At 37.8% G+C, this 19,499-nt stretch overlaps 1 protein-coding gene across 3 annotated transcripts in view; it reads left to right on the forward strand.

Annotated features, from left to right (window-relative positions):
- Positions 1-19,269, forward strand: part of stk11ip (serine/threonine kinase 11 interacting protein) — a 62,242-nt gene extending 42,973 nt beyond the window's left edge. For 2 of the 3 annotated variants that reach the window (XM_067459361.1, XM_067459360.1), the window contains exons 23-26: positions 4,341-4,425; positions 4,677-4,762; positions 15,728-15,936; positions 18,164-19,269. In XM_067459361.1, the coding sequence (XP_067315462.1) occupies positions 4,341-4,425; positions 4,677-4,762; positions 15,728-15,936; positions 18,164-18,292 (509 nt within the window). In that variant the 3' untranslated portion in view covers positions 18,293-19,269. Of the gene's footprint in view, positions 1-4,340; positions 4,443-4,676; positions 4,763-15,727; positions 15,937-18,163 lie in introns of those variants that run through there. The other variant, XR_010908591.1, reaches the window with a different exon arrangement.
- Positions 19,270-19,499: the final 230 nt, after the last annotated feature.

Consider the following 19,499-nt stretch of genomic DNA (forward strand, 5'->3'; position numbering starts at 1 on the left):
CACAGAGCGCTGTGAGCATGTGACTCTGTGTTGCTTCAAGCGGATCATCCTGCACACGGGATACGCATACGCGCTTTGTGCCACTCTATTTTATAATACTTTTGTGCTATGAAAGCCTTATTAATAGCCTTTCTTGTTCTGCCCCATCATGTTGCTTCCTCATTAAAATAAGAGTGATTTTCAATTCAACACACAAAGGTTTAGAAATTCTACATAGAATTTTTAAACAAAACTGCATTGGTATCGGATCGGTTTGGTATTGGTATCGACCGATACTCAGAATTTTTAATATCGGATCGGTTCTGAAAAAATGGTATCGGTGCATCCCTAGCGTATAGCGTACTCGCGCAATACGAGAGTACTCTTGAAAAGGAACAAACAGTGTCAGTGTCTCTCTAATTTAGAATTACAACTAAAGTGGCTCTGCAGTTTTTACTCACGGATGTCTGACAGACTGACATGACTTATTGATGCTCTGGGCCACATACTGATTTAGCGGTAACTCAGAGTTTTCTGAGGTCTGAATGATAAAGTCCATATTTGAATGTTAACAGTAAAAAAAATGTCAGAGAATGTCTGTCTGTCTTTTTTTTATTTATATTTTTACTTCTTTCTTGAGAAAGTAGAGCAACAGAGGTTGCATTGTCCATTATTCATGACTCATTTACTGTTGACTTTCCTTTGCAATCTAAAGCCAAACATGCTACATGGCTGAATACTGCTGTCATGTGTACACTTGGGTCGCTTAGGTGCGTCAGTGGCTGAATTTTAATCTAAATCAGATGCACTAAATCTGGTCACTTTGATGCTGCGTCATCTTATGCTATGGGAACCCCTCAAAAGCACATGCAGTATTTACACCAATTCATTGGCAATTTGAGCTCTACAGTAGCTATTTTTCTCAGGTGTACATCTTGATCAATTTAACTGAAACCCAGCACCATTTTGCCCCTATTAAGTCTTCAGAGTTACAATAACATTTTATCTGAGAGGCCAACATGACTTTCCTTATCTTTGTCGTTATTCAGTGAAAACTGGATTAGTTTTCCCATTGTTCTAAACGTGTATTGTAAAATGGGACTAGCACTAGCTAAATAAATTATATTTTACCTTATTGAGTTGTGAAGGTGAGTTAGCAGTCTGTATTGAATGTGATGAAATATTTTTTTTTCTTTTATCTGTATACTACAAAAAATAGCAAAAAAAATATCTTTCTTTTGAAGATAGAAAGCCCTTGTGGGCTAAATGCAAATCAACATACATTGCAACCAGTCTAGTTTCTAGGAAAAATTACTATAAACTGGTTCTTTAAATAAATAGGTCAAAAAGACAAATCTTAGTTTGAACCCATCTGACGAATGCATCACTAAAAAGAAATCATCAGAGAAGCTAATCAATCAACATCTGATTCACTTCATGAACTGCAAGGACTTTCAGTGATGGGCATATTGAAATGTGTCATATCATTACTGGTTAATAAACAGTGATCTACACACACACCCAATTTGACTCAAACACTGACAGTTTAGTCTGCTTAGTCTTTAAAAGCATGCAGTTTGTGTCTAAGATTTGGCCCATTACACAGATCCCCACCTATCAAACCAAATAATGTGATTCAAGTTGGACTTTGCTGAGACAAGCTTTTTGGCGAATTCCTTATTGGCCCAATTAGATTCATCAAAAAGAAAGGCATGTGAAAAAAGTCCAAAGACAACCTTTGGGGAAATCAATTTATTTTATGTGCAGTATAGGGGCCATTCACACAGAATGCATTTTGTGGTTAAAATCGTGAGATGCAGGACAGTGGGAAGAAAAATGCAAGATAGTGCTTTTTAAAAGTTAAACTTCTGTTAACTTGATTGTATATTTACATAGAAAAACAATGGAAAAGCAGCACAGTGGAATGCAAAAACATGTTTTTTTTGTTTTTTTTTTTTTTTGTGAACAGCCTCTTAGAATAGCTGTTGTGGCCTTTCACTCACTGGATTCTTTAGTATAAAGTTTTTCAGATTAAATAAGTGTTATCCGAAGGATGACGAGGTTTAACCTGAAAAAAAAAACCTTGGACCATTTACATTCCAAGATTTAACCCTCTGGGGTCTGATGTGTTTTCTGGACCCTGGAAGTGTTTTGACATGCTCTGACATTTGTGCTTATTTTTGTTACTTGTAACGTTTTCCTGGCTAAAATCTGATTACACTGTATTCAGCACAGATTATGCAGCAATAATATGTGAGCAGCATGTATTTAAAGGAACTGTATGTAAGAAATGTATTTCAATAAATCATAAAATGGCCCTGATATGTCACTAGACATTAAGAAATCATGTTAATTTTAAATACTTATATCACAGAACAGTAGTCCGGCCAGGATATTGTCAATTAAAAGTTGTTGTTGCAGCCCTCGACTGATGTTGATGTTGACATGTTGTGTTTTGACCTGAAGCGCCACCCCCCACCTATCTACCAATCACAAAGTCAGTAGTGTTTTAGCATCCGGGTTGCCAGCTGTGCTCTAGTTCCCACAGCTGCAGCTACAAATTTTCCTGCTGGATCCTGCAGCCTATCTGGCAACCTCGAGTCAGGGGTTGAGGGGGAAAGGGGATACAACACTCTACAGTAATTTGAAAGTGATTGCAGTAACAGTTTTCGCCACAACCTTACACCTCCTTACAACCTCCTTTTAAAAGTTTGTAGTTTTGAGAAAATTATGTTTATGTGTGGCTTGTGAAAAAAAGTCACTGGAATAAGGCCATAAAACCCATACTAAATATTTAAGTCTTCAAAGACTTTTGAAGAAAAAAAAAATGCTTCAAAAAGATGTCATTCATTCACATAAAAAATATATTGTTTTAAAATGTTTTAGAATGTGTAAGACATGTTTTGTGTCAGAAAGCTATATGCGGGGAGGGCATGGTGTTTTATACCTGGGAAGACAAAAATATCCCTCCCTTAAAAAGGTGATGAATTGAGAAATCAACTTTACCCTTGAGTGCACTGATTGATCGGCAACCAATCTCTAACGGCCAATAATCACTTTGGGATGATCGATCGGCAGTCTCTAAAAATGCTAATCTCATTTCATTTCATGCTGATGACGCATAAAGATGCGCGCCTGCTTATAATGTTGAAGATGAGGTACAATTCATATTTCTGTATTAAATAACAAGAATTAATTAGAAAACTTTCTGTGCGACCTAAGTTCAAAAACATTGATTTATCGCCTCTATTCATCTTCGGAACACAGTTTAATATATTTTATATTTAGTCTGAGAGTATATGCAAGTGTATGCACACTATACTGTCCATGTCCAGAAAGGGAATAAAAACATCATCAAAGTAGTCCATATGTGACATCAGTTAGTTAATTAGAATCTCTTAAAGCATCAAAAATACATTTTGGTCCAAAAATAACAAAAACTACGACTTTATTGGCAATTGTCTTCTCTTCCCTGTTTGTTTTCAATCCTCAAGGATTCATGATTCGGATCGCCAATGTCACGTGATTTTAGCAGTCTGGCAGTTTTACACGCGATTCATAAGCGCTTGAATCTTTATTTGAGGTTTGAAAACTAACAGGGAAGAGAAGACAATTCTCAATAAAGTCGTAGTTTTTGTTATTTTTGGACCAAAATGTATTTTTGATGCTTGAAGTGCACTGATATCTGCAGTGCATTATGTTGGTTCTGTTCTGTTTACCCTTAGGGTGGTAATTGCTGCTCTCCCTGCTGTTATCCATGCTAGGCCGCATGGATGTGCAGGAAGTTCTTGCCCAGAACAGTATACAGTACTGCCAATCCAAACTGTATACTAATTGTCAATCATCTTTACCGATAGTAGTTTTGACATACTGTCATGAAACTTTGCATGTGTCATTGAAACCATGCCGTTGAAACATAATTTTTATTAAAATCAACAAATTATATATTTTTTAGTTCTCTTAAATTTTGGTGCTCCTATAATTTCTGCTTGCAGCTTTGTTTTACAGTGAAATTAGTCTACTGGTTTACATTTTCCCACCTGTACCTCACTTTAGATTGCAACCTATTATAAACTATTATGAACTACTATAAAGTATTTAATTATATTCAATTATTGGGTAACACAGCACTATTTTAACGTGTCCTTGTTACACGTTACATGTATTTACTATAGTAATAACTATAAAGTAGGACACATTCAAATAAATTGTAACTAATTATTTTATTACATTTAATCAAGCAATTGTGTGAACATATTGTGATAGACATTTTAAACACTGACTCTTTCATTTTGAGTTTAGAATGTGGGAAGAAATTGTGAAGATGTCGGACCTAACTACAGATCTTTGCTTTCATGCAGAAATTGCTAGGGAATTGGCCCCAAAGTCTGACAGCAAGCTGAAGGGAATCTCCACCACCCGGCTCAACCCACAGCACCACCTCTGGTATGCAGTGCAAACAGGCAGGCATTTTTTGCTTTCCAACTCCTTCTCTTCTTATCTCTGCTTAGGCATTTAAGTGTTTTGTCTGCCTATCCTACCCTAAGTCCATGCATTAAGTGTGTGAGAATGGCAATCAAGAATAACTTCGCAATTTCACACAGTTGAAAAAAAAGCTATTGATAATTGTCCAAAGTTATGCATATTATCCCATTAATCATTCGTTAACATATTTGAAATATTGACCTGTCCTATAGGCATCTAGTCTGTGAGGACACCCTGCCATTGGATAAAGAAGACAGCCATCCTCCTTTCCGGTACCTTTTAGCATTTCTCCAGCAAGGTAAGTGTTTATGTCCTCCAAGATGGAGATATGCAAGCTTTTATCTGCTTCACCTAAAATGAGGGATGAGATAAAAAATAATAATATGGTGATTACAGCATGTGATGACTTGCCTGCAACAGGAATGAGCTACAAATGGTTAGGGTAGAAGAAGTTGTAGACTCAAAGAATAATCTGATCACATTAATATAAAAAGCTTGAGATGGGTGTGATATTCACCTTTAGGGAACGTATGGTCTTGTTCATAGCACATGTCCAATTCAGTTCCATTTAAACTCTGATGTGATTCACACATGACAGTTACAGTTCTTTAATGAGTCATACACACTTTCATCAGATCACTGTGGGAAATAGTGCTGCCCAGGTTAACACCAGGACACAAAGGTATATGTATCCGCAGTTGCTTTTGTTAGGGTCCTGCTGTTATCCTTGGAACCAAACTCTTGAGGTCTTGATGGAAAAAGGGAGAGTCACAGAAAACATATTTATCTCATTCTTTTTGAGAGAGTGATCCAACTGTGAACGGCTGGTTCAGCTTTCAAGAGCCACAGCCCCCTGCTGGCAGCCTGACTCTCCTCCAGAACCCCCTATCGAAAGGGCTCGCAGCAGGCTAGACCTGTGATGTGATAAGCATTCAGCTGGTGAGACCAAACCCAACCAACAATCTGACAGCGATTTTAAAAAGATAGGAACAACCAGGAACATCACTCAAACCCTCTTTTTCTTCCACACACAAATGAATGATATTGTTTCATATAGTCATTTGTGATTTTCAGTTGTGTGCACATGCCAAATTGCTAATTAACACCAACACACACAGAACATTTTGCTGAATAAACACAAAGTACATCTGATATCATAAACAGACTTTTTGTTCCCTTCCCTGCAAGATATTCTTATTTTATCTCTGTGGGTGGTCAGTGAACGGAATTGTGCTGTCATTTGTGCCTGTACTGTTGTTGGTGAAACTCATCTGATGTGCAAGTATTTATCTTACAAAATGCTTTTTCACTTTGTCTCGAGAATTGCATTTACAGTATATCCATATATTTATTTTAATGAACAAAAATCTATTATTGAGCAAGTGCATAACGGTTGTCTTAGGACCGATAAAAGGCACTAAAGACGTCGCTACACAGCTCATCTCACTATAGTGGCTCTACAATAATTTTATGAAGCGACGAGAATAGTTTTTGTACGCAAAAAAAAACTAAGTAAAGACTAATAAGACATACAGCTCTGGAAAAAAAGAGACCACTTAACATTGATTTCTGAACTTGGAGTGGTCTCTTAATTTTTTTCAAAAACTGTATAATCTTACATAACGATTTATAATCATGAGAGAAGAAATGACGTTGATGTCAATGAAGGCCTTTCTGAGCCATGTGATTTCAACAAAAATATCTTCATTTGTGTTCCGAAGATGAACAGAGGTCTTACAGGTGTCGACCGACATTAGGGTAAATAATTATTGACAGAATTTTAATTTTTGGGTGAACTAACCCTTTAAAGAACAAACCCTTTAAAATTACCATGCCTCAGAGACGACACTATTTTGTCAAGTGGCTAACATAGCATAATTAGAGAGAGCTTTTCTATCACACAATATATTTTAAAATTAATTGCATGTCATTTAGCAACAGTCATGCTGTTTTTATTAATATGATATTCTAATATCGATCTAGATTACTGCAAAGTGCAAGCCTTTCATACCAGCCACAGAGAGAACACAGAGAGTAATGTTATATAGCATAACTTTCAACAAACTCAAATGCAAGTTATTAACGTTTTAAAATTTCACATTTAAAGAAATCTAGTGTTTGATCATATCTAAATATTTGGGGGGCTACAATCATTTGAATATACTCCAGGGTTTCTACTGATACAAAGCCATATGCTAATTGCTGAAATAATCCTTTAAACGGTTGTGTATCAGCTTAAGCCATTCAAATGCATTGAAACAGCGATGTAAGTATTAAACGCTCCATGAATGTGACTAGCGCGCCGGCGGGAGATGAGAGAATTTTGCAACTCCGTTTTTCAATGCCTCTGGCTTTAACTTTATGCCACATTAGCGCCAAAACACTATTTATTGTTTGAATTTCGCATTAAAACTTTAAATAAATATAAAATTTAATATCAAATGCAGGTTTGGCAATTTGGCGTGAGATTAAGTTGGGCAGAGTGAGAGCATGACACAGAGCCTGAAAGCGTGTGTCGCATGCCAAATGCTTGAGAGTTGGCAACCCTGATAAAACTGTAATACATCCGCTCCTTCATGAACAGGAGTTCTGCCTGAGTCCTTCAGGTTTCTTTCCATCGACTATCGAGGTGAAGAGTCAAGACTACAACTACCATGATTCAACGCTTATTCACGCCGCCATAAAGCCAAGGCCTGTGTTTTGAAAAAGCGACCTCTAGTGGCAAAACTTACATACTGTGCCTTTAAGACCCTGATATACAGCTGGTAAAATAAGTATTGACCATGTTCTCACATTATATTTTTTACCAGATATTTGGTAACAACCCTTGCAATCCACACATGCAAAACAATCTAACCATAGATGTCAATACATTTAGTTATGTGTAAGAATGTTAAATGGCACAGGGAAAAAGTATTGAACACGCTTACTGAAATTTATTTAAACTCTAAAAACATTCAGGTCCCCAATTGAAAATTTTATTGTGACTTATCACATCTACATTTTTTAGTTGGCCAAATGGAATTTCTGTTAAAGGTGCCCTAGAATGAGTTGAAACAATATGTTAAACTGTATCTACATAGAGGGTATGTGGCTTATTTAAGGGCAAAAATTGTCCAGATACAGTTTTACAGGTCCATTTACAACCCTAGAAATTGTCCCTAGGATGTAATACTCTGTTTTTGCCTTATTTGGAAGGTTCGTGAATATTAATGTTGAGTACTGCTCTGATTGGCTTATTTCAGCAGCTCACACAAGTTCAGTTGTTCAGCGAAGCGGCTCGTGAGTCCTGACAGAACACAGACTGACTGAATTACACTTTAAGCAGAACATCTCAAACGAAGAGAGAGAGAGAGAGAGAGAGAGAGAGAGAGAGAGAGAGAGAGAGAGAGAGAGAGAGAGAGAGAGAGAGAGAGAGAGACTACATGCATATGGTTGCCAGACTGCACATCTTTAGGTAAAACACTGGATACTATACATGTTCTTATGTATAGACAGTCAATAAGTGGATAAAAATACTTAATGCTTGCAGGAATATAGTTGGAATTGCCCCTTTCTTCAGTTTTAGATGCTGAGCAAAGCTTGCTTGATATTGTCCCAGGTTAGAAAAACTGTCCGTCGTGAAATGGGCCGAGCAAACAAACGTTTTTGATTGAAATTTTTGTGTTATCCAATTATAATAAACATCAACCATGACTGTTGACATTTTTTATCTGTAGGAAGGGTATGAAAAGTCTCCTGCACAGCCTGGAACATGACATTTGTGTCCATGATCTGCCATTTTTGCTATCCTCGCATGACGCTTGTTTACCTGATGATTCGGCTGCGCAGTTCCGCCTGACAATGAACATGGGCTGAAAGGCAAATGTTGGGGGCGTATATATTAATGATCCCAGCGATTGCGTCACAGTTGGTGTTATGTTGAGATTCGTCTATTTTTCCGTGGTGTTTTTCATGCACAAGATTTACATAAGGTGATTTACATAAAAATTACAATGGTGTTTAAGACTCAAAGTATGTGATGTCCATGTACTGAACTCTTATTATTTCACTATGGCAAGGTTAATTCAATTTTTTCATTCTAGGGCACCTTTAATTAAATTGCATCAATTCACAGACATTCTGTTTGGCCAACTGAAAAATTTATATGTGATCAGTCACTACAATTTTTTTCAATTGATTTTTTTTTTTTATTTATTTATTTATTTTTACAGTGTACTTCATACAAAAGCCTTTGTTGCTAATGACAGCTTCAAGACACCTCCTGTATGGGAATTGAGTTGCATGCATTGCTGTGGTGTGATTTTTACCCATTCTTCAAATCTTAAAGGTTCAGTGGGCCTTTTCTATGAACTCTGATCAGATCTGATTTGCTGGGCCTTTCTAGCGGCTTTGTTTTCTTTCTCTGAAACCAATTGAGAATTTCCTTGGCTGTGTGTTTGTGATCATTGTCTTGCTGAAATGTCCACCCTCGTTTCATCTTCATCATCCTGGTAGATAGCAGCAGATTTTTATCAAAAATGTCTCTGTAAATTTTCCATTCATCCTTCCTTCAATTATATGAAGTTTGCCAGTTCCGCATGCTGAAAAACAGTCCCACACCATGATGTTCCCACTTCCAAACTTCACTGTTGCAGTGCCATTTCTCCGCCAAGCATGGTGTGTATAATGTCATCCAAAGAGTTCAATTTTGGTCTCATCTGACCAGACTATATTCTCCCAGTATTTCTCAGGCTTCTCCAAATGTTGAGTTTTGCTGGTGATCGTGCATACAGGCCGTAGAGGTTGAGTGCATTATTGATTGTTTTATTTGAAACAATTGTACCTCTTCCAGGTCTTTCTAAAGCTATCTACAAATGATCCTTGGCTCTTGGACAACTCTTCTGATAATTATTTTCACTCCTCTGTCAGAAATCTTTACGATGAGCACCTGGTCATGGCCAGTTTATTGTGAAATGATGTCCTTTCCATTTATAGATTATGGTTCCAACATTGCTCACTGGAATATTCAGAAGTTTTGAAATCATTTTGTAACCAATGCTATCAGTATGTTTTGCAACAATAAAGTTGTGAAGCTTTTTGCTTTTACCCATCTTGAGATGTTTCTTGTGTGACACCTTGGTAATGAGACCTTTTTATAGGCCATCATTTGGGACTGAACCAGCGGATATTAATTTGTATTGACAAGGTGCAGGATTGCTCCCTAATTACTGATTGCCTTGGCTTTCCATGCTTTTTTGCAACTCCCTTTCTTCGGCCACGTTTACACTGCAGGTCTTGATGCACAATTCTGATTTGGTGACTATCAGAATTATTTTGATGATCCGCTTACATCATATTTAAAAACGACCCATATCCGATATTTGCATTTACACTGTACACTGGCGAAATAGTAGCCTAGAAATCTAGACGCACCCTAGCGGCAGCAAATCTAATCTGCCGAGAGTATCGTCTAGCAACTCTCAATACATGTCTGAGCTGTAAAAACCAAACTCTGGTCAGGCCATTCACATGGTGTATAGAGTCAGTGAGTGGGGCTTAACATAATGACGGCCGAGTTGCGCTTGCGTGCTTCTAGTAAACACAGAAACTGGAGAACGGCAGCCTTTCGAATCGGCTTTGACCGCGACTCTGGAAGACTTGGAGTTAAGCTTTTCTCTGAGAAAAGAACAAAGAACGGTACTGAAGTCATTCTTAAGAAGGGAAGATGTGTTTGGAGTTTCATTGACCGGATACGGCGAAAGTTTAATCTACTAGCTCTGCTTCACGTTGCTCTGGTTGGTTGTAGCGCTATCCAATTGCGTGCAGAGGGAGTTTCAAAGACAACTGTTTATCCCGCCCCTCGGATTGAGTCCTGTCAATGGTGAGTTTCCAGACCAAACATCTTGATGTGGGTCTCGCTTTTCAGGCTAGCGAAATAGCCCAACAAGTTCTGACTTAGAAAAGGAAGTAAAATGGCCCGATATGCAATTGATGCAGACAAAATAATTATGCATTGTTTTTAAAGGTCTTCAAAAATCTTTAAAGGTCAGCAAAACATTGCTCTTGTAAGGCCAAGATCGCAGTTCGTGTCCATCCGAGTACGTCATTCACATCCATCTCTTTTTCAATGACGTACGACTCTCATTTACTTGAGGATATCCGCAAATGCATGTATTCGAATCATATCGGATTTATTACCACATATGAGTGAGGTCTGGTATCGGGATAGATATCGGGATTCATGCGGTTTGTTCCTGCTTACATGTTCACATATCATATCCGATCTGTGCCATATGAGAGGGAAAGGGTAGAGTTGGGGTTGGGTATATAAAATTAGAATTGGGTTACTTGAACCATGCAATGAAAATGAGGCCTTCATCTGTTTAATACTTTTCCTTGTGTCATTTAACATTATTATGGACATCTATGGTTTGATTTCTTTGCATGTGTAGATTGCATGGGTTGTTAACAACATCTGGTGAAAATAGCATGTCAATAGCACCTTCAAAAATATATTTAAAAATGGAGATGTGTTCAATACTTATTTTACCTGCTGTACTTCAAACAAAATCTGGAACATAATTTCAAACAAAATTAGGCTAAAATGAATAACAAGAGTTCTTCATCAGGCAAATGTGCATAACCTAAAAACACTGGAAGGCTGCTTTATAGTAGAAACTGAAGTTGTAATTCTGACAGCAAGAGACACTAACACTGTTTTTTGTTCATGTTTATACTGTAAAGCTGCTTGTTTTAAAGAAATCTGTTGTATAAAGTGCTATATACATAAACATGACGTGACCTGACTGGAGTGCCAAATGGCAGAACTCATACAAACATGTCCACGTCGCTATGATCAGATGATTTATTAACTGCCATTTTCTCGCCGTCATTTTTGTGTTGTTTATTTTGTTATTGAGAGGAAAGTACGCAGCACATTCATCTGAACACCACTCCCAACAGTGTGGGCGGCATGTGGATGTTCGCTAACAGTTTTAATAAAACACAAGACCTACAGTTTAAACCTCTGTATATTATGTATTTTAATATCTCTGTTGTGCTCTGGTTTACAAGAACCAAAATTGTTGTGTGAACTTTAGGACAAAATGTTGGCCCAATATAGGTCCTTCTCAAAAAATTTGCATATTGTGACAAATGTAATTATTTCCCATAAAGTAATGATAAAAATCAAACTTTTATATATTTTAGATTCATTGCACACCAACTGAAATATTTCAGGTCTTTTATTGTTTTAATACTGATGATTTTGGCATACAGCTCATGAAAACCCAAAATTCCTATCTTAAAAAATTAGCATATCATGAAAAAGGTTCTCTAAACGAGCTATTAACCTAATCATCTGAATCAACTAATTTATTCTAAACACCTGCAAAAGATTCCTGAGGCTTTTAAAAACTCCCGGCCATCATTGACACCCTCAAGCGAGAGGGTAAAACACAGAAAGACATTTCTGAACGAATAGGCTGTTCCCAGAGTGTAGTATCAAGGCACCTTAGTGGGAAGTCTGTGGGAAGGAAAAAGTGTTGCAAACCGGACGCTGAGGAAGATTGTGGAGAAGGACCAATTCCAGACCTTGGGGGACCTGCGGAAGCAGTGGACTGAGTCTGGAGTAGAAACATCCAGAGCCACCGTGCACAGGCATGTGCAGGAAATGGGCTACAGGTGCCGCATTCCCCAGGTCAAGCCACTTTTGGATTACAGAGAAGCAGCACTGGACTGTTGCTCAGTGGTCCAAAGTACTTTTTTTGGAAATTAGGTGTGAGAGTCTATAGGAAGACTGGGGAGAAGGAAATGCCAAAATGCCTGAAGTCCAGTGTCAAGTACCCACAGTCAGTGATGGTCTGGGGTGCCATGTCAGCTGCTGGTGTTGGTCCACTGTGTTTTATCAAGGGCAGGGTCAATGCAGCTAGCTATCAGGAGATTTTGGAGCACTTCATGCTTCCATCTGCTGAAAAGCTTTATGGAGATGAAGATTTCGTTTTTCAGCACGACCTGGCACCTGCCCACAGTGCCAAAACCACTGGTAAATGGTTTACTGACCATGGTATTACTGTGCTCAATTGGCCTGCCAACTCTCCTGACCTGAACCCCATAGAGAATCTGTGGGATATTGTGAAGAGAAAGTTGAGAGACGCAAGACCCAACACTCTGGATGAGCTTAAGGCCGCTATCGAAGCATCCTGGGCCTCCATAACACCTCAGCAGTGCCACAGGCTGATCGCCTCCATGTCACGCCGCATTGAAGCAGTCATTTCTGCAAAAGGATTCCCGACCAAGTATTGAGTGCATAATTATTTGAAGGTTGACTTTTTTTGTATTAAAAACACTTTTCTTTTGTTGGTCGGATGAAATATGTTAATTTTGGGTTTACATGAGCTGTATGCCAAAATCGTCAGTATTAAAACAATAAAAGATCTGAAATATTTCAGTTGGTGTGCAATGAATCTAAAATATATGAAAGTTTAATTTTTATCATTACATTATTGAAAATTAACTTTATCACAATATGCTAAATTTTTGAGAAGGACCTGTATATACTCAAGTCAATGTATTAATCTTTTATTTATGTATTAATATTTAAACAGGTTTGCTTTTTTTTTTTTTTTGTATAAAAAAAGGGTGTTTAACTGTTACCGAATGGAATGTGGGATATCAAATGTAGTGATCATGCCTTCAAAAATGAATCAGATAAAGTTATTTTAGGAGACAAGAATTGAAGTAGACACTGGATTTGGATATGCCTTGGAATGGATCCTCAAAAAAGTCAAATGCTGTGTCCCAATTCGCCTACTTATACTACGTCCTAAAAGTATGTACTCTTTTTGTGAAGAAAAAGTATATACTTTTGAGTGTGTAGCAGAAAAAAATGCAAGCTTAGGGACATACTATTTCGCCATCTTTAACGGACTCTGTTGCTTTGTTACGTGCATCCCGTCACCGTTTAATTGCCCTGTCAATCATTGTCTGATTCGTCACAGTTCAAATCCTCCACATTCAGTTTAATCTCCTACCATATCAGAGAGAAATGTACCCGAACGTTTATCTGCCATTTGTTGGTCTTTAATGCAGATACTCTTCTCATGTGTTTGCAGTTTAAATATAATGATGCATTTAAAGGGGGGGTGAAACACTCAGTTTCAGTCAATCTCATGTCAATCTTGAGTACCTATAGAGTAGTATTGCATCCTTCATATCTCCGAAAAGTCTTTAGTTTTATCATATTTATAAAAGAAATATGGGCTGTACCGAGTCTTTCCGGAAAAAACCGAGCGCCTGGAGGCGTATCGTGTGGGCGGAGCTAAAGAATGACGAATGTGCACAAAGCGGTGACGTCCTCAAGCGTGGAGAAACCCATCGCTATCTCAGCTAATACAGATAATGATCCACAATCAAATCTGAGGCTGAAATAAATTGAACAGGAGAAACGGCAACATCAGGATGTCCGTCTCTGTGGTATGTACTGTATTTAGGGGCCTTTGTGTGTCTTTACACGCAGTTTATGAGGACATGATTCGGTTTATGGACTATTGTATGTGACTAGACCTTAGAGGTAGCAAGCAAAACGGTTTTGCACGTCAGAGTCAGACTAGTGTTATACAGAACAACAATGGAGTAACCGTTAGCGCATTTGAATGACGAAGCACGCGATCGTATCGTTTACTGATGTTTACTCATGCGACGGTAGCCAATAGCAGAGACATTTGAAGTTGATTTACTCACCGGCTGCTTCCAAAGCAGGACCGAACCTTTATCGCTGGGACCGCTCTGTCAAAAACACACTTCTTTGGTATGATTTGGTGAAGTCCTGTGACAGCAGTGACCGTGGAAATCCACTTTGCGACGCGACTGAAGCGATGCCTTGAAGCTTCCCGTCATTTCTGCGTTCAAATCGGTTCAAATGCAGCGCTGCCTTCCCGGAATGCTGTGCTGAAGCGTTGAAGTCGCTCGACGTCACCCATAGGAATAAAGTGGAGCTCGGCGCGTCATAAGTGTTCACGGACGACTGGATCTGCACCTGAGAGACTGTTTACGGCGTGCATTTCCTCTCTCTCCCTCTAGTTACGCGCGCGCGCACCCTACCGGGAGAAGAGCCCGTACAGCCCATACAAGGACCTTCCGATCTATTTAACGTCAAGTAGACCCATACTCGAAAAAAACTCGCCGAAACTTGTGAGAAACCGGAAGGAGTATTTTTAACACAGAAATACTCCATCAAACGTCCGACATTAGTTTTTGAAACTTTGTCTATGTTTAGGATGGGAATCCAAGTATTTAAAGGTGTAAAAAGCTCAGTATGCATGAAACAGCATTTCACCCCCCCCTTTAAAAGTTAATGGCCATATGTGTCATTACAAAAGTTCACAATGCTGCTGCAGGTGAAATATAATGTGGACAACACTGAATAAATATATTTTGTCAGGTTAAATATTGATAGTTGGTCACTCAAACCTCTTTATCTAAACTTCTCTACTTAACCGTCGGACTCGCAAATCCGTCATCCACGTTTGTAGTTCTAATCGAATCCTCGTCCAACTCACAATGGGTTGTGGGTAATATCAGCCATTAGAGTGCGCATCGATCCGCACTTTGAATTCGGGCCGGAAATAGTAAACCATCCAAGTATCTTTGGAATACTCTTTTCAACATACTACGATTTGGGACGTACTAATTCTATTTTCGAATACTATTTAGTATGGATAGTATGCGAATTGGGACGTAGGGAAAGTTTTTAAGCTTTCAGATGCAGCCTTCGTGCATTGCATTGCACTGTCTTCTTCTATTGGAGAGCATCTGGGAGGGATGCATTACAGTCTTTGCGCTACAGTGCCACACTGGTTAAACTGCGTTATTGCATGCTTTTACATTAGGTCATAACAGATCAAAAGATTATTTGAAAATAAAAAAGTTAACCATTTTTTCACAAGATTTTAAAGCGATCCAGAGTTTGGAAGGAATCTAGTGATCATTTTGGGGAATGTCATTGTTGTAACCTTTGTAAAGTTATGCTTTAAAACAATTATTTTCAGTTTCCACACTGAAAAGCTGAGCCAAAGCTCAACTCACATGATTACAAAAAACATATTCTTAAATTATACATTTTAAAATGAACAGTTTTACACCTTAACAACTAGTGGGCCAAATCTTCCATACTCCAACTTTAAATAACTGCTGGTGTGGCAAAAAGGGAAAAAATGGTTTCTTGTTGTGGTGTATTTTAAATACGAATGTATTTAAAAAAAGTTGTTCTTTGTTTTCTTAGATGGCTCTTTGGACTCTGTGAGTGTACTGGTCACCAAAGAAATAATTTTTCTTCTTGATGAAGACCATCAATGGAGCAAGAGTCAACCTGAGGGCCAAATGAGCAGTGGGAAGGTGACCGTTCAGGAAACTCAGCCAATCAGCTGCCTCAGTTCCGTACATCTGTTTGCATCCAATCCATGCCAGGTGGACCTAAAACTTTACGATGAGGTGTGTGGGGGCATCTTTACATGATCTTACCTAAACCACAGAGGCTGCGTTTACACTGAAAGTCTTCATGCACAGATCCGATCTTTTGACCATATCTGTTTTTTTGGCCCGCCTGTTTACATGCACTTTAGACACAATTGGTATACGATATCTGTGTTTACATTAATTCCCACCCAAAATGATTGATTATGCACATTATTTGCCAGCATGAACAAGATAACTGCTGTCATGGATTTTTGATCAAACGTTTGTTATTTTATCTAGGCTACAGCTTTAGAATTTTAGATCTAAAATTCTGAAGTGAAATAAAGTAGCCTTGAAAGGATAACATTTTTAAAGATGGCATGAAATCAAATGTACAATTTACAATATCATCAAATTTTTTATTTATTTCACTAATTCCATTCAAAAAGTGAAACTTGTATATTATATTCATTCATGACTGATATATTTAAAATGTTTATTTCTTTTGATTTTGATGATTATAACTGACAACTATAGGAAAATCCCAAATTCAGTATCTCAGAAAATTAGATTATTACTTAAGACCAATACAAAGAAAGGATTTTTAGAGATCTTGGCCTGAAAAGTATGAACATGAAAAGAATGAGCATGTACAGCACTCAATACTCTTTTTGCCTGAATTACTGCAGCAATGCGGCGTGGCATGGAGTCGATCAGTCTGTGGCACTGCTCAAGTGTTATGAGAGCCCAGGTTGCTCTAATAGTGGCCTTCAGCTCTTCTGCATTGTTGGGTCTAACATATTGCATCTTCACAATACCCCATAGATTTTAGGTCCGTGAATAACAGGAATTCCATGGTCCTTAAACCTGGTACTGGTTGCGTTGGCACTGTGTGCAGGTGCCAAGTCCTATTGGAAAATGAAATCTGTATATCCATAAAGTTGGTCAGCAGCAGAAAGCATGAAGTGCTCTAAAACTTCCTGGTATATGGCTGCGTTGACCTTGGACCTCAGAAAACACAGTAGACCAACACCAGCAGATGACATGGCACCCCAAACCATCACTGACTATGGAAACTTTACACTGGACCTCAAGCAACGTGGATTGTGTGCCTCTCCTCTCTTCCTCCAGACTCTAGGACCCTGATTTCCAAAGGAAATGCAACATTTACTTTAATCAGAGAACATAACTTTGGACCACTCAGCAGCAGTCCAGTCCTTTTTGTCTTTTGCCCAGGCGACACGCTTCTGACGCTGTCTGTTGTTCAAGAGTGGCTTGACACAAGGAATGCGACAGCTGAAACCCATGTCTTGCATATGTCTGGTTCTTGAAGCACTGACTCCAGCTGTAATCCAGTTTGTCGGTCTCCCCCACATTTTTGAATGGGTTTTGTTTCACAATCCTCTACAGGGTGCGGTTATCCCTATTGCTTGTACACCTTTTTCTACCACATCTTTTCCTTCCCTTCGCCTCTCTTTTAATGTGCTTGGACACAGAGCTCTGTGAACAGCCAACCTCTTTTGCAATAACCTTTTGTGTCTTGCCAAGATAACAAAGGAGTGGCTATGAGACAACTCTGCAAATGTTTTTGAGGGGCCAAACCAGAGCCCAGACTTGAACCCGATTGAACATCTCTGGAGAAATCTGAAAATGGCTGTGCACTGAAACTTCCTTATCCAACCTGATGGAGCTCGAGGGGTCCTGCAAAGAAGAATGGGAGAAACTGCCCAAAAAATAGGTGTTCAGCTTCCAAGCTTGTAGCATCATACTCAAAAAGAACTGTGGCTGTAATTGGTGCCAAAGGTGCATCAACAAAGTATTGAGCGAAGGCTTTGAACACTTGCCTACATTACATTTTCATATATATATATATATATATATATATATATATATATATATATATATATATATATATATATATATATATATATATATATATATATACACATACACATTTGCAAAAATTTCAAACAAACTACTTTCACATTGTCATTATTAGGCATTGTTTATATAATTTTGAGAAAAATAATGAATTTAATACATTTTGGAATAAGGCTGTAACAAGGAAAATTGGAAAAGGTGAAGAGCTGTGATTAATTTCTAGATGCACTTTACAAGCATGCAACACTTTCTGATCTGTCAGATTTTTTTTTTTTTTTGTGCCAGTGTAAACGCACCCTAATAATGAAACCATAAAATACTATGGCTAATATATGGATAGAATAAATGGAGGTTTTTGCTGCTTGTTTTAATTTTTTCACAGATGGCCAAGAAAGAGAAGACATGGTCTTTGCATGCTGAAGATGAAGAACTGGTACAAGACCTGGTGGACTGGATCACAAATCAGTGGGAAGAAATGTTTGGCGTCAAACTGGCTACAATCAAACATTAACCTCTACAGTGTTGAAAGAAAAGCATGTACCTTACATCATGAAGATTGCTGCCTTACTCTACCTGCTTTTAATCTGTATTAGTGTCTTGGTGTAAATGTGGACTGTTTATCATTTTGTCTCCATATTACTCCATATTATTATTCGTCACAAATTCCTTTTTATCTTCTCTTGGTTGTGCTAATGTATTTTTGTGCAGTAACATCGCTCGCTGTACAGAGTGTCTTTTTGGCTTTGTACAACAAAACACCAACATACCTTATAATACATAACTATGTAGCCATTTTTTATTTAAATTGATTTCTGTAGATGGTATGAATATGGCATTAAAGGTATATTTATTTCTCAGGGTGAAAAGCCTTTCAGTGTGCTCTCTGAAAGGTTTATAATTGGGTTATGCAGGTCACTGGATAATTACAGCTTTACTTGAGTGTTGGTGGTGTTATTTGTTAAGACATGTTGCTCAACTAAATACCTTCTCACTTTTTGAAACTTTGTGTTGAAGAAGTTTCTAAACTATAAATTTGTACATTATTTTTCTGATGAACTAGCACTTGGAAGAATTTTGTGTGTTGATTTGTTTTATATACGGAATCCGGCATACATGTAGCTCATAAATGTAAAGTTTTTTCCCAAGTTACAAAATATTACATTCCAGCACTTCTATAGAGAGCGTAAAAAGAGAGTTAGTGACTACACTTTAAAATGTAATGGTCACAGGAAAGGAAACTTGAAGAGACTGAAGAGAATATTATAACCACATGCAGTCATTTGTGTCATTTAGATGTCCTGCTCTTTTATTTCTTTATAATTGGTCTGAAACCTGAGAAACGGCGCATTGTTGTTAACAAAGTTGAAAGCATATTTTCAGTCAATTTATAATGTATTTAATTTGTATTTATTTATCTTTGTACTGGTCTCCAATAGGGAATCATAATAAATTTTATTTTTGTAAACATAATAAAATCTTCAAATCTTACATATCTTTTCATTGTGTCCTATAAATGGTAGGGAGAGATTGATATGCAAATTGATTGTTGCACATAAGTCAATAATTATTTGCAAACTTCATGTTCCTATATGCCATGACACATTTTTATGATAAAGGTTAAGCATGTTGTGATACAAATTGCATACGATAATTCTTACACTCCCTTACCCACCTCTTTTCGGTAAATTATTATGAAAGTTTTATTTGTTTTCATTAAT

This window comes from Pseudorasbora parva, chromosome 12 (genome assembly GCF_024679245.1).
Source record: "Pseudorasbora parva isolate DD20220531a chromosome 12, ASM2467924v1, whole genome shotgun sequence".
Lineage (NCBI taxonomy): Eukaryota > Metazoa > Chordata > Actinopteri > Cypriniformes > Gobionidae > Pseudorasbora > Pseudorasbora parva.